We start from the raw sequence: 14292 nt of genomic DNA, 5'->3' as shown, positions 1-14292 counted from the left end.
CATCAGAAGCCAACACCAACACACCTAGAGGTCTAATCTCCCTTCGGGGAAAGCAGAATGCATGCTGAGGAATGCCGCTTGGGAAACACCGCCCCAGGTTCCACTGCTCCTTCAGCTCTGGGGCGAACGGAGACCAAGGAGGGAGGTGGCCCTCACCTCACCCCGGGCACCGGGCTGGTGACGGGGAAGACCGGGCTGCAAGGCTCTTCGGCCTTACTGAAGAACTCTGTACTGTCGGAGCAAAGCACTTTAAGGACAGGCTTGTCGTCTCTACCCCAGTGTCACGGTGGGAAGGGGACAGCCCTTCCCAGGGTGCTCCAGACCGCTGGGGGGAGGCTTCTGGAAAGCGTGAGTGAGGGGGACAGGCACCGCTTTGGGGGTGGGGTGAAGCTGCTTGAGTCTTGCCACCTTCTACCTTCCAATAAAGCCGTTCCCTGCTCTGCGCCCTTGTGCCTTCAGCGGGGTGCTGTCGCCTGTGGGCAACGGCCTGGGTGCCTCCTGCAAGGCCTTCCCAGCCCTTCCTTGCAGACTGAGGTCTCACCACACCTCCAACTTGCAAAGTTTCTTCTTTCCCTTTAATGTGGGGGAGGGAGGAGGAGGGCGGAGGACAAGGGAGTGAAGCGTCCAGAGGGTCCGGTGTAGTGTGGCCGGGGCCTCTAGCCTAGGCCAAGACAGAGACAGGCTCTAGCATTCCACGTCGCTCGGTGGGTGGGCCTGCGTCGGGGGCTGGGACAGAGGCACCGTCCGCTCCCAGGGGCCCGCCCAGGCCTCAGACCTCAGACCTCCACTGAGCCCAGCCCCCTCAGGTGCTGCTGCAGGAGCTGGACGTTGTGCAGCAGCTTCTTCTGGTGGCCGGCCAGCATGATGCCCAGGGCGGGCAGGTCTCTGGTGTGGGGAAGGAGCGGGTCAGGTCTGGGCCGGCTTCTCTGAGATCCCCGGCAGGACCCCTGGCCTGGAGGCCAGCGGAACCCCCACCCCCGCCTCTCCCCGCTTACTCCAGGCTGAGCTGAGCCACATCACTGAAGGTGCAGAGACCAAACTTGGAGAAGTTGTCTTGGTAGCACTCCAGTCCGATGGCCGAAAGCCAGGCCTGGGGTGAGTCCAGAGAAGGAAAGTCCAGGGACACAGGGTTCAGAAGGGCCTGGGAGGGTCTGAGTGGGGGAAGGGGGGTGGTCAACATTTCCCCTTCATCTTAGCCCCCTCTCCTCAGTTTGCTTTCCGGTTTGCCTCTACCCTCCCTGGTTGTCCCGGACTCCAGTCCCAATCTCCAGACCTGTCCCCAGGGCCCCCGTCAGCCTGCAGAGTGTCTGGCTTTCGGATCATCTTGTCAAACGCAGCCACCAGCTGGTCAAAATGAGGCCGCTGGGTACGGTCCTTCTGCCAAGTGTCTAGCATAAGCAGATGTAGTCCAGGAGGACAGCCTGGAGGTGGGGGAAGCCGGAACTCCTGCTCTATTGCATTTAGCACCTGGGGGTTAGTAGAAGAACATAGTGATGGGAAGCTACTGCTGGCAGAAAGGCATATTCTGTTTGTTAGGTCATCGGGTGGGCTGGGATCAGGTGGAGCATGCAGTTGGAGTGGGGAAGGAACTGAAAAAATATGGAAGCCAAGACAGCTTAAAACCTCAGTGGATTAGAGAATGGAAGCTACGAATGTATGAGCCTGTGAGGCTGGTGGGTTGGAAGGATGGGGCTGGAGAATCAGCAATGTCTAGGTCAAGAGCTCACCTCCTGGTCACTCATGTCCCAGTAGGGCCGCTCTCCATAACTCATCACTTCCCACATCACTATCCCGAAGCTCCAGACGTCACTGCAGGTGGTATGTTTCCCGTGGGCAATGACTTCTGGGGCTGCCCAGCGAAGCATACAACTTGGGCCCTGAGGGGTGGGGTTAGAAGCAACAGTAGCAGTAACTACAGCAGGGGTCACATTTATTGGGCAACTCCTACGGGTCGCCACGTCTGCCCAGGGTGCACTCCTAGGGGGAGCACAGGCGGGCTCCATTCCTCCATTCAGACACCACAACGCGCGCCCGGTGGTACGCACCCGGGAGCCGGGCTCCCCGGCCAGCACCCTCTGGAAAAGGCTGAGCCCCTGAGACTGTGCTCTCACCTGAGGACTGTGGCCAAGACGAGCCACTTTGCACACCAGGTGGCTGTTTACCAGCACGCTGCGGGCGGAGAGCGCGCGGTGCACGAAGGCGAAGCTGGACAGGTACTGCATGGCGGCGGCCACTCCCCGCTGCATGGCCACCAGCTGCAGGCTGCTGAACTGGCCCTCCCGCTGCTGCTGAGGGGCAGGGGGCAGAGGTCAGCCGCCAGCGGCCGGGCAGGGAACCTCCATGCACTGCCAGGCAGACATCAGCAGGAGAGGGAGAAGGGCTCAGGGAATCAGAAAATGGCCTGGGAGAGAAGGATGAGGACCAGGGGAGGTGGGGGAGCAAAGAAATAGGGCTCTGTCTCTGTCTCCGGGACAGCTGAGAACGGCAAACTTCCCTGGACCGCAGGCCCCCTGCCCGCCCCCAGGCCAGACTGACCCTGAGGAAGCTGTCCAGGGGGCCCAGCTCCATGAGCTCCGTCAGCACCATGAGCGGCCGGCTCTTGGTGACCACACCCTCCAGCCGCAGGATGTTGGGGTGCTGGAACTGGCCCAGCACGGCAGCCTGGCCTAGAAAGGTCATCTGTAGGCTCTCGGCACCTCCAGCCCACAGGGCCTGGATGGCCACGGCCTGCTCCCGCCGTCCCCGGGGCTGCAGGCGGCCCCTGCGTACTTCTCCGAAGGAGCCTGGGAGAACAGGTGCAGGTGGGAGGGTAGTGAGGAAGGACCTTGGCTCGCGGTGTCCTGCCCTGTTTAGAGGGGATCCTGCCAGGGAAGGCTCACGGGGGCTCCAGTCCCTCCTGTCCCCTTCCTCTGCGCCTACACACCTGCCCCAATGACCTCCTCGATCTTGATATATGCAGGATCCACCTCCCTGGTAAATTCTCGGATGGCCTGGCAGGGGTCCTCGTACGTGGAAGGGTCGATGTAATACTTCACCCCAAGCCCTGTTGTAGGCAAATGGGGTACATGCTGAGGGTGCGGTACGAGGCCAGGCTGCCCACACACCCCAGGCATGCCCTCTTACAACGGCAGGCCGAGGAGCACCCCCGGACCTTGGGGGAGCCTAGCCTTGCCTGCTGCGCTCAGCCCCCAGCCTCCCTCCCGCACACCTGGACTGCTGTACTGCTGGAGCTGCTCTGTGTAGCCTGTCCCACGCCGCTTCCTGAGGACAAACCAGAGCCCTGGAATGATACCCCCATTTCCTCCCTTCGGCCCCCATGCAGGCCACTCTCCAGCCAGGCATCCGTGGACTGAGGGCTGCTGGATCCCCCCTTCCCGCCTCGCATGGGCCCAGGGGAAGGGGCCCAGTGAGGGGAGGTGGGCTTCGGAGGTGGCTTCTGCAGTGGGCTTTGGGGCTGCCAGGACGTGGGGTTGTGCTGCGGGTCAAGTGGTGTGGGGACACGGCTGGGAAGGGCTCACCTCTGGAAGACAACAGCCAGCACGGTAATGGCTGCCAGCAGGAGGAAGGCCAAGGCCCCCAGGATGGACCCGATTACCAAGGAGAGTCTCTCTGGAAGCTGGGTGGACAGCTCACCTGAGGAAGCAGCCAGCCAGGATCACATGTGGGCAAGGCCTCACAAGCACGTGCACCTACACACCCTCCCTGGCACCCAGTCACGCCCCCCCCCCACAGACCCAAAGGCCAGTTGGTCAGCCATGAGACTGCCCTCACGGCCTCCTACCCACACGGCCTCTAGTCTGGAGGGTTCTGGATGAGGGTTCAAGGCCTGGGGGGGCCCCTGGCTCCCTACCCCCTGGTGCTTCCCCCTCCCCATCCAGGCTCCCTCTCACCTTGAGGCAGCGTCTGGAAATAGACCTTGCCCCCATAGGGGCCGTGGCCTGCGGCAGTCCGCGCCCGCACTTGGAAGCCATAGATGTGGCCAGGGCTCAGCTGTGTCACGGTAGCCGTGTTGGTCTCGCTGGTCAGGGTGAAGGAGTGGGATTCATCTTCTGCCTGGGGGTGACAGCCATTCACTCCCTGCTGCCCAGCCCCAGCTCCTGACCCCTGCTCCCACCCTCAGGCTTCTTGGCGCCTCTCCGTCCTGGCCCACCTCCCCCATCTCTGGCCCCACCGTGGGGCACTGCGAGCTCCCCCCAGCCCTGCTGCGCACCGCCCCACCTGGTCGTAGTAGCGGAGCTGGTAGTCCAGGATGTTCCCGTTGGTCTGGTCCGGCTGTGGCCAGGACACCGTGATGCTGTTGGATGCCCGGCTCACCTGGTGCAATGCAGGGACTGCAGAGGGAACTGGGGTGGGGGGTTAGGGGGCGGGTTTCCAGGGGCCCGGCAGCAGGAGTAGGGGAGGGCCTTCTAAGGAGACAAGGTAAGGCATCAGGCAGAGCGTAAGGCTCACCTGCGTGGCTGGTGCTGACGTTGATGGCGGCAGCCTGGGGGGGGTCGGGGCTGAGCTCTGACACCCCGTTCACAGCCTGCACCTCCAAGATGTAGGGCACATGGGCCCGGAGCCCCCCTACTAACACTCGGCTCTCAGTCAGGCCCCTCTGGCGGGGGTCGAAGTGCACCTCGTCCCTGCAGCGGCGACAAGCACCCCCGGTGCCCGAGCCCGGCTCCTGGTGGCCTCCGCATTCCTTGCACACGACGTTGAAGAGCAGGTCCCCTCGTCCCCCCAGCTCCTGAGGCAGGCGCCAGTGCAGCATAAGCACTGAGCCTTGCACCTCGAACCAAAGCTCCCGGGGAGCCGACGGAGGGCCTGGGGAGCCCGGCAGGGGGCAGCGAGAAGGGCCGGGAAAGGAAGGGGTGGTGGGAGTCCAGGTGAAGGAGGACGGGTGGGGGTAATGAAGGAAGGAAGGAGTCAGAGGGGAGGAGACCGAGAGCATGGCGTGGGGACCAGAAAGCAGAGGCAGGTGGGAGGAGAGGCAGGAGAGGGCCAGCGTGGATGGGGTCAGGGTGAGAAGGAGGTGAGTGGAGGGAGAAAATGAACAGGAGAAAAGTCACCGCAAATGCAAACCAGCCCCACTGTGTTGCCCTCAGGCTCCCCTTCTCTGCCGCCTGCAGTCCCATTTCCACCCCTGGGGCTGGTGGGGGGACTCACCAGTGCAGGGGGCCTCTGGGGGGTCTGAACCTGCCCTGTAGAAGCCCTCAAGGCAGGGGCAAACAGGGGCTGCAGGATCGGGGGCCTGGCTGCGGGCAGGACACGGTAAGCAGGGCGCGTTCCCAGCCAAGGCCTTGTAGGACCCCTCAGGGCAGGCTGGGGGGCAGAATGGGGCAGAGACATTAGGCTCACTCCCTCCACTGCCTCCTGAGCCCCACCATATGCCAGCACACAGACATGCCCCCAGCCTTCCATTCCCCAGGGCTGTTTCTCCTGTCCTCCTGAGACCAACCCCCCTCTTCCCTCTTTCCCTCCCTTAGGCAGAGATTATTTCCACGGCCACTGGGGTAGAACTGCATTGCCACAGATGGAAAAAATGAGGTGCAGTGGGGGCTATGGGCAAGCCAAGCACCAGATAGAGGAGTCTGGCTTGATTGTATGACCTCCCTGTGCAAGGGCCTTCGGGAGCCTCCACCCTGCAGCAGGATTCCCCTTAGCTGGTCTCCACTGCCTTCTCCTACCTGCATCCCGGTCACCTGGCCGTGATGATCCCTTCCTAACTAGATGGCAAATAGGGTCAAAGGACCCATCCCAAGATAGCTCAGGAGTTTAACTCCTTTTGATCTCCATCACTTCTCAGGCCTGCAGCCCTAGGGCGCTCAGCGATGGCTGTGGAAGCCTCCAGAAGGTTCTAGAAATTTGAGACGAGCACATGACACCAAATTTGTGTGCTTTAGAAAATAAATCTGGAGAAAACAAGAGTCCTTTCCTAAAATAGCTTATTCTTGATCTTTTGGGGGACAAAATGAAATTTTAAGGTGTTCAGGAGAGGTGTCCCAAGTTGGGGGTGAGGTGAGGAGATCTTGGGCAAATGCACAGGAGCAGAGCCTCACCTTGGCAGGCCTTGTCTCCGCCGGCTGGCTGGTACCCCGGCTGGCAGCGGCAGCCCCCAACAGCTACCATCCACTTGCCCTCCCCATTGCAGTGTAGCCTGGGGGGGCTACCCCCTGCCTGGCCGCTGCCTCCATCCTCCTCTGGCTCTGCGTGAACCACACACGTGCCCACGGCCGCCACCAGCGAGGCGCCCCCGGCCCCACTGGCCTGCGTCTCAGGGAAGGAGGCGAAGGCGTGGAGTACGGAAGGGCAGGTGTAGGAGAAGAGCTTGACCGCCACGAGGGCCAGGCAGGCCCCCGTGTCCTGGAAGGCCACGTAGAAGCCACGCTGGGTGAGGGGGCCAAAGCTCCTCTCCTTGACGTTGAGCTGCAGGCCGGCACGCTGCCCGGCCCCGTGCGGGGCCACCGCCCAGGCCGAGGAGGCAGGGAAGCTCTCGTCCGCTGCGATCGTGTCCACCTTGGTCCAGCGTTTGAGGTGCCAGGCGGCAACGCTGTCGGGGCCGTCGGGCTCCTCAGCCTGGCGGTAGTAAAGGGTGAAGGTCTCCCGGCAGGTGCCCCCGGCCACACCCAGGCTGGCACATGCCCGCACGGAGAAGTGCAGTCGGATGTGTGCCCTCTGCGCCCCGCGTCGCTCCACAAAGTGTGTCTGCAGCCAGTTGTCTTGCCCGGTGCCCGGCGGGGCCCCCGCCACGTGGCATGCCTCGAAGGTCCGAGTCAGGCGGCGCTGGTCGTCCAGAACGCTCACTTCATCCCACTGCAGGGAGGACGGGGAGACACTGTTAGCTGGCAACGTGGATAAGTAGACCCCCAAGTCCTGCTCCTTGGGGGGAAGGAGGAAGGATTCCTACTCCATTAGTGTCTACCCGGGGCTTCCTTCCCAAATCCCACACTAGGCACAGGGTCGGGGAGTTGCACGGGGCGGGGAATGAAGGAGTGACACTCACCCCACCTGGTGGGTAGGTGAGCCAGCCAATCTCAGATGTCTCTCCAGTGGTGTCCAGCAGTACCTCTGGCCGGAGATAAGAAGGGGCACTCGACAGCCGCGCCTGCAGCTAGGACTGCTGACCCTCACCCCACCCCAGGAGCAATTTCCCTCCCTGGTCCTTTTAATTCACCAGCAGGGGCACAGCTCTCTGTCAGGAGCCTTTCTCTGGAATCTTCCCCGTTCCTTTGCCCTTCTTGATGTCTTCAGTCTTTTCTGCCTTTTCTGAATCTTTCCCATTCCCCACCTGTGCTGATACGTAGGGATTCTCCAGTCTCGCCTCCCTCTTACCTTCCAGAGCCAGAACTGAGGACCCCAGCACCAGCACCCAGAGACTGCACACCATGCCCGCCACTCCGCTTCCTGACCGGGCAGCCCCCTCAGCAGCCATGGGGCGTCTTCAGGGCTCCCACCATTGCCCTGGCCACCACCCTGCTCCCAGGCAGGGCTGCTGCTTTTTAAGACTGGGGTCTGCAGCCAAGCTTGCTTCCTAGGGAGACACACAGGACCAGAAGAGGCAGGTGGCAGGTACCTACATTGCTGCATAGATAGCTCTCAAACTAGCCCGGCACCAACCACCGGGTAAGGGCCTGTTGGAAGCAGGCTCTCTCCCGACCTGTGCCAAGTCCACCATCTTAGAGGGCCATGTGGTAAGTCACTCCCTCCCTACATCCTGCAGGTGACACATCTCTGAGCATGTCTTACAGCCCCTCCCTCTTAGAACACAGGAGAGTTCTGGGCCAATCTTACCCTTTTCTTCTGGAAGGAGCTATTTCAGTTCTTTCTCTTCATTTACTCTCCCCTCCTCCTCCTCGAGCTACCCTGTATTGGAAGTCAGAAGATTCTTCTCATTAAAACAAGCAGAGTGGAAGCTACTCCTTCCCTGGGGACACACGATCCCCCCTCCCCAACACTCCTGACCTGCATCAGTCCTGGACACTCTGGACAATACAGATAGGCAGCGGAGCGAGGGGGACCACGGGAGAGAGCTGTGGGGTATGATGTGAGGGAAGACGAGAGAACAGGAGCGAGAAGAACACTGGAGCAAAGATTGCAACTGGTAAAGGAGCCAGCACAGAGAAAGGGCAGAGCTATGTGGGTCTGGCATGCCTCCACTGTGTAGACAACGGTCCTCTCTCCACACATTTCCTCTACGGCTTAAAGAAACATAAATGTATGTATATGAAAAAAGGCTTCTGGTTTGCTCACAATGAAAGGACAGAACGTGGAAACAGCAGTGCCAACTTGTCCTACGAGATTAATAATGCACTGGGTTGAAGAAGGTACGAGAGCTAGGCTGTCTGCGTTCACGGTGCTTATGAGCTCAAAGTGGTGTATCTTCCTGGGAGGACAGTCGATGCCTGACTAGCAGCTTCACTTCTAAGGGTTTGTCCTTTAGGTACTGCATCCTTGGGTCTGTTTGCAGAGATGTTCAAACAAGGATATTTGCTGCAGAATTGTTTGCAAGGGAAAAGACTGGAAAAGTAACTGTCCGTCAACGGGAGGGTATTTAATAAATGATGGCACAACCTTAAAAAAGAGTGAGGGCTACTGCTTATGCGCTGATTATGAAGATGATTTCCCGAGTGAAAGTAGTCCGTGCAGAACAGTGTCAAGTATGTTCCCCATTGATTAAGTTAAGGAGGCCATCCGTATTCAAGCACCCCGTCCAGCTCCCAAGCACGTGACTGTGGGGCACGGCTGCCTCCCGGGTCACAGTGAAGACAAGTGGGCTCAGACCTTCCTTTGTTGGTCTAGAGATTAGTGGTGACCCATCTCTCCCCTTGTGACTGAGTCTCAAAAGTCTGTGAGTTGCATGGACAAGAGACGTCCATTCCACTGATTTCTGTTGAGAAGAAAATAAGAAGCAGGTCATTCAAAGACATGGAACTGAGAGACAGAGAGAAGAGACAGCAGCTGGAAACTGGAATCTGTTTCAGCCACGAGAGCTGTGGCCGCGTGACCCGCAGCACTCCTGAAAACGGCACACTTCACAATGAAGTTGAAACCAAACTATGACACTGTTTGACTCTGATAAATCAGAAGATCATAATTGGATTCCTGCTAATCTAATTTGTCCCGGTAACATGGGCTCTGTTGCGAGAAGAAGCCATCAGTGTCATCTCCATGTGGTTATTACAAAAGCCGGTGGGCTGGTGGATAACGGGCACCGGGCCGCTAACCACTGAAATGCACCTGTCGTGCCACCAGAACCCTACTTGGGACACAGAGTTTACCTTACAGCGCACGGAGGCAAGTAAGAAGCATTTCCAAATCACCAGGTTGTACACCCTCAGCTTACACGTCGATTGCATCTCAATAAAGCCAGAAGAAAGGAAGCATTTGTATACGGCAAATGATTCCTACGACGCAGAGGTTCTTTGCCAATGCTGTCCCGACCGCTGCTAGAAGCATTCACAGGTGAAATATTTCAAAGAAAAACAGGGAGATCGTGAAGTAATGAAGCCTGGCCCCAACACCAACGGCTGTTTAACTAATACCCTGAAGTAACATATGTCACAGGTGCCTCCCCCAAATGCTCAACGGCCTAATTGGGAGACAGGCTTGACACACTAAGGCAGACCAGACTGCCCAGAATCCTAGGGTCTTCAGGAATGCTGCTACCAAGGGCTGAAAATGCCAACAAAATGTCTTTAAACAATGAAAGCTATTCTATCATTTGCCCAGCAGATATTCTCTAAAATAGCCTCTTTCAGTCAGAAGACGGATGGATACTGGAATCTGTACAAAGAGGGAACTGTAAGCACCACATCGTCCTAAACTTATAACCAGACAGATCATCATGGAGAAGGAATAATAAATACTTTGGATGCATCTCAATGAAATTTTTTTCTTTCTCGAGAGGCAGCAAACCAAGAGGGAAGAGATGCACTGCAGATCCTATCAGCTGTCCACTATGGAACATTCTAGAAGATGAGGAATGGCAAAGTGTTTGCTTTGATGACCCACAATACAGGCAACACAGTGGCTTGTGGCTGCAGCAGGGCGTGTATGCATAGCTTCAGTGTGCGTCTTAATGACAACATGAAGCTGGCCTCTCTCCAGAGGATCCAGAAAAGAGCAAAAGCAATTAGGGAACATGTTAAAGCCACTCAGCTTCTGTCCTCAAGAGGCATCGGAAAGGGAAGAATTAAGTGGAGACATTGCATGTGGACCACCACTTTCATAATTGTTAAAAACTTTTTTTTTTTTTTACCAAGAACCAAGATATTCATTAAAAAAAATGGTTGAGGCTCTTCAAGTGCCCAGAAGTGTTCCTTGCTGTTGGAAGGGACCTCTTTTAGATTTGGATCCAGAAGACTGAAGGTTATAAACAAGTTCCTTCAGAAAAAAACTGTGGTTGAGTGAGACTAGGACGTGAGGTCAATTCTTGCTTGTCAGACAAAACAGATAAATTCAAGTCTCTTATTTTTTTAATATATGTAAAAAGAACTCGGTGTACCTCTTCAGCAAGAATAAAAACAAGGAAAGACGAAACTTTAAGATATGGAAGAAATTGCTGTCAGCTAATTCCTACTCCTGCAGATTCTTTTGAAACAAGTTTCAAAGGCAGAAATGTAAGTGACAAGAACACGCAGCTCCATCCACATGCCTGGAATACTGAACAAGCAGGACTTAGAACTTGATTTTCAAAGGTGCCTCCAGTGGTTGAGGACTAGGACATCTGTCTGAGCTCAGTCTAGGAGTGTGTCCTGGAAGCAGCCGAGTGCATCCCTCCCTCAACACAGAGGGGGGACAGGCCTGCTTCGGATCCCGCTGTCTTCTCCAGCTCACGAAAGGCATTGGTCAGTGTTTAGAAATCCTCTCGCCCATGAAAGAGCAGAAGACTTATCTCAATCAGGAAAACATTCAAATTTCAGATGTGTATATGGTTTTAAAAATATAACACACCAGAAGCAGCAGAAATGTGGATGGAAAATGGTAGCTCAGAAAGACTGATTTGACACAATTTCAGATGACAAAAATTGCATTCTATGACTTCACATTTTTTTTCTCAGCTTCTTTTCTACATGTATCACTTTACATCTTTTTGCTACAGTAGCGACACGCAGCCACAAGCCTGCGACATTTCTTTGGTTTATAAAAATATGACAGTCCGTAGGCATCAAAATTGTGTTTTGTTTCCAGAAACTGGCAAAGATTAAAGATGTGTACACTCTTAGCTTATGCAGCATAGCTTCTGAGTTCTGTTCTCTATAAAAATGAAAGATTTAAAAATAAATTAAATGAGTAAATCTGTAGGAATTTTAAAAATTAACTGTCCTCCAATTGAAATGTTAAATATGATAATTTTATGAACAAACTGAGACGGTTTAAAATAGTTTATGCACCTCAATCCACAAAATGAGTTTTTTAAAAAAATTAAGTAACAGAAGCCAAATAAGCTTGGAGGAAGGTACGGCAGAAAATGTACTGGCCATTAAAATTGGTTACTGTAGGCGGGAGAAATGAACGGTGGCAGAGGGGGGATTATTAATTTAGTCTTACGTATATTTGAATGGGTTTTCTTGTTACAACGAGCATATCTTATTTTTACAATTAAAACAAAATCTCATAATTATCATCTAAACAACAAAAAAGGGAAAATATTTTTAAAACCTAGACTAGCATAGCGTATGTTTACATTTTATCCTCCCCGCCCTTCTCTCTCTAGGTTTCGAAACAATCTAGAAATTTTCATCTAGAAGGAGAAAGCAGAGATAAAGAGACAGTAGGAGTTGGGAATGAATGAGCAAAATAACTTTTATCCCTGGATTTTCTTTAAGCTTCTCTCCGAAGAAGTTCAAATTGCCCCACTGATAATATCATGCTTCTCTGACTGGGTGTGAGGCAAAGGACTGCGGCTCTAAAGGGCCAAGGGGGACCAGGGGGGCGGGGGACACATGAGGAGGGCATCCCTGCAAAATGAGCCTGGACAGGAACATTCAGAGAGGCGAAGCAGGCTGCGGGGCCCAGCAGGGGGAGAGAGGTCCCAAGGGCAAAGGGGCCAATGTTAATGTGTGGCGTGGCTGCTGGGCTGGCCATCACACCTGTCAGCCACGGGGTCAGCGTGGGAGAGGTCAGCACCACAGGCCCTGTCCTCCGTCCTGTTCTGCAGCTGTTAAACGCCCAGGAAATTCCAGTATAATCCTTGCTCAGCTTAATGCTGCTACCCTTTAATCTCCACCTTGGATATGGTCTCCGTCTCTTGGAGCTCTGTCCGCCCGCCTCGAGAAGGATCCGCAGCCCTACAGCGGCATCCCAAGCAGACAGTGAGGAGGTGGCTGTCCTCCGGTGCTTCTCGCCCCTGCTGCCCTGGTTCGAGAAGCCAATTTGTGGATTACCTAGCAGAGGAGAGCCCTGTGTCCCTTGAGGCCTCCAGCCTCCAGGACTGTCCCCCAGAGCACGCAGATGCAGAAGAAAGTGCCTCCCACTCCCAGGCTGTGGAGCTGGGGGAGGCTTTTAAGATGCAGGCAGTGTCTGGGAGTGGCAGACAGCCACTTAGAATGAACCACTCAGGCTGTGCACTGACCGGGGCATACGCGTGGCTTTGGAAAAGGGCTTAAGGGAGGGTGTTGGGACAGTCAGGACGTGTCCATGAGAGCTGAGTAAATGGAAGATTGTAGAAGCCCCCAAGAGCCAGGACCGGTGCCTGTGGGAGCAAATGTGGGAGTATGTAAGGGAATGCGTGTGAAGTGAGGTGGGTATGGAGCTGCACGCAAGCTGGGAGGGATGTGTGCGCGCGTGAGTGTGCGTGCACACGCATGTGTGCCTGTGTGTGAGTGTGTGAGCACGCACATCCGAGCGGATCCAGAGCGCTCCTCACACTGGTGACTGACGCCCTTGAGCCCTTCTCCTCACCCCGGGTCTGTCCCTGCTCTGCCCCTAGTCAGCCTGTCAGCGGCTCTGCCCGGGAGTTGCTGCTGCAGAAACATGTGGGCTGGGAGAGGCTGCGGACAGGGAAGTAGAGAAAGGGAAACCCGAAGCTGACCAAACCCGCAAACCTCGCCATCCCCCTTCCCCCTAGTGAGCCATGCAGGGGGACACAGGACTCAGGGCCCAGCTTAGGAGACGGTGAGGAGCTGGAAGGGCAGCTGGCCCCGAGGAGGAATGTTCTGCCCTTGCCATGCTCAGACCCCTGCTGCCTGTTGCTCCTAGGCAAGCTGGGGACACAGTGCTCCCCGCCAGCCATCTTTTTGCACCCCAAATGAACCAACAGACTCCAGAGGAGTCCTCCTCTCTCAGCCACTAGGTAGGTACACAGAAGCCCCCCACCCTAAACTTCCTGCAAAGAAAAAAGGTCCACTGCCCTGAGAGAACCAAGCGGCCCTGCGAACAGCACCCTCGACAAATGACAAGTCTCAATCCTGCAAGACCCATTACTTGGACATTTCCCTGCACTGCCAACAATGCCACAGCTCCTTCCCACCCAACCAGCATCTCCCCTTCTAGAACCTGAGTCAAGTTCTCCTGGCGGGCGGAGGGCCTGGCCCTGGTTAACTTATTGGGAACAGGCCCAGCCGCTTCTCTCCATGGGCACTGCCAGGGACATTACAACATCGGCTACCCTGGGCCCCGGCCAGCTCCCCCAGGGATGGGAGGAGAGAAGATGCCAGACAGCCAAGATTGGTGGATGGGGGTGTAGGGCAGGTAGGGCCAAGCACGCAGATGTAAAGAGAGGGGGTGGCGCTGGGGCAGCAGCAGGCAGCAGGCAGGAGACTTTGGTTGCAACTTGGGGGTTATGGCTGGGGAGCATGAACCAAGCCTTCTCTCCACTCTAAGGCTTCTGGGTGGCAGTGGGGGTGGGGGAGCTGGGGGCAGGTGTGGGATCACCCTCCTTGCTCCTCCCAGCTCCGCGGGGATTGCAGAGATGCCACTGGAGTCAGAAGGGTGAGCAATCCTTTTCAGAACGTGGGAAGTCCGGTCTTGGCAAGGACCCCTACATCAGGACCCCCAAGCCAGAGCCAGAGCAGTGTCTCTGGAGACACTGGGGGATCGCAGCAGCAAGGGTAATGGGGGTGTCAGTGATGGCCGGCCAGAGGTCGGGGAGACAGGTTGGCCAGTTTCGCTCCCCCCACGGACCCATCGTCGCCTTGGGGAAGGCTACTCAGTGTTACCCCCAGGAGGCCCCCAAGGATCTGCAGAGGCCCAGTCCGGAGGGCCCCTCTACTTTTGCAGACCTTGATGCCTCAGTTCCCAGGCACACCGCCCGCCCACACCCCCCAACACCGCCTGGCACCCCGGGGCTCACCTTCCGCCGGCCGCACT

General features: G+C 56.5%; 1 protein-coding gene across 3 annotated transcripts; it reads right to left on the bottom strand.

Annotated features, from left to right (window-relative positions):
* Positions 1-553: 553 nt before the first annotated feature.
* On the bottom strand, positions 554-14290 carry EPHB6 (EPH receptor B6). Of its 3 annotated transcripts, none has more exons than XM_034638523.1 (18): positions 14276-14290; positions 7774-7845; positions 7315-7513; positions 6986-7050; positions 6042-6795; positions 5149-5304; positions 4450-4806; positions 4219-4343; positions 3891-4053; positions 3519-3633; positions 3209-3261; positions 2924-3043; positions 2536-2783; positions 2112-2288; positions 1728-1877; positions 1274-1467; positions 996-1151; positions 554-885 (listed from the first exon to the last, which is right to left on the bottom strand). In XM_034638523.1, exons 3-18 carry the CDS (start codon positions 7412-7414, stop codon positions 777-779), a joined length of 3042 nt encoding a protein of 1013 aa, XP_034494414.1. In that variant the 5' UTR covers positions 7415-7513; positions 7774-7845; positions 14276-14290; the 3' UTR covers positions 554-776. The 3 variants fall into 3 exon arrangements, 2 of the variants coding, with proteins under 2 accessions (XP_034494414.1, XP_034494424.1); XM_034638533.1 differs by having other exon boundaries at positions 2112-2285; XR_004619027.1 differs by lacking the exon at positions 554-885 and having other exon boundaries at positions 1010-1151; positions 1274-1421.
* Between the last annotated feature and the right edge of the window lie 2 nt (positions 14291-14292).

The sequence above is a fragment of the Ailuropoda melanoleuca genome, chromosome 1, assembly GCF_002007445.2.
Source record: "Ailuropoda melanoleuca isolate Jingjing chromosome 1, ASM200744v2, whole genome shotgun sequence".
Lineage (NCBI taxonomy): Eukaryota > Metazoa > Chordata > Mammalia > Carnivora > Ursidae > Ailuropoda > Ailuropoda melanoleuca.
Note: the sequence above shows the minus strand (reverse complement) of the source record. Positions and strands in the feature narration are given on the sequence as shown.

What these genes read in the sequence shown, in the direction of transcription:
- EPHB6 (XM_034638523.1), bottom strand. Translation starts at nt 7,414, where the DNA reads ATGGCTGCTGAGGGGGCTGCCCGGTCAGGAAGCGGAGTGGCGGGCATG. An exon ending in CTCAGTTCTGGCTCTGGAAG is followed by an intron (nt 7,051 to 7,314) that starts GTAAGAGGGAGG and finishes ATCTCCGGCCAG; the next exon opens with AGGTACTGCTGGACACCACT. An exon ending in CCCAGAGGCCCCCTGCACTG is followed by an intron (nt 4,807 to 5,148) that starts GTGAGTCCCCCC and finishes CGGGCTCCCCAG; the next exon opens with GCCCTCCGTCGGCTCCCCGG.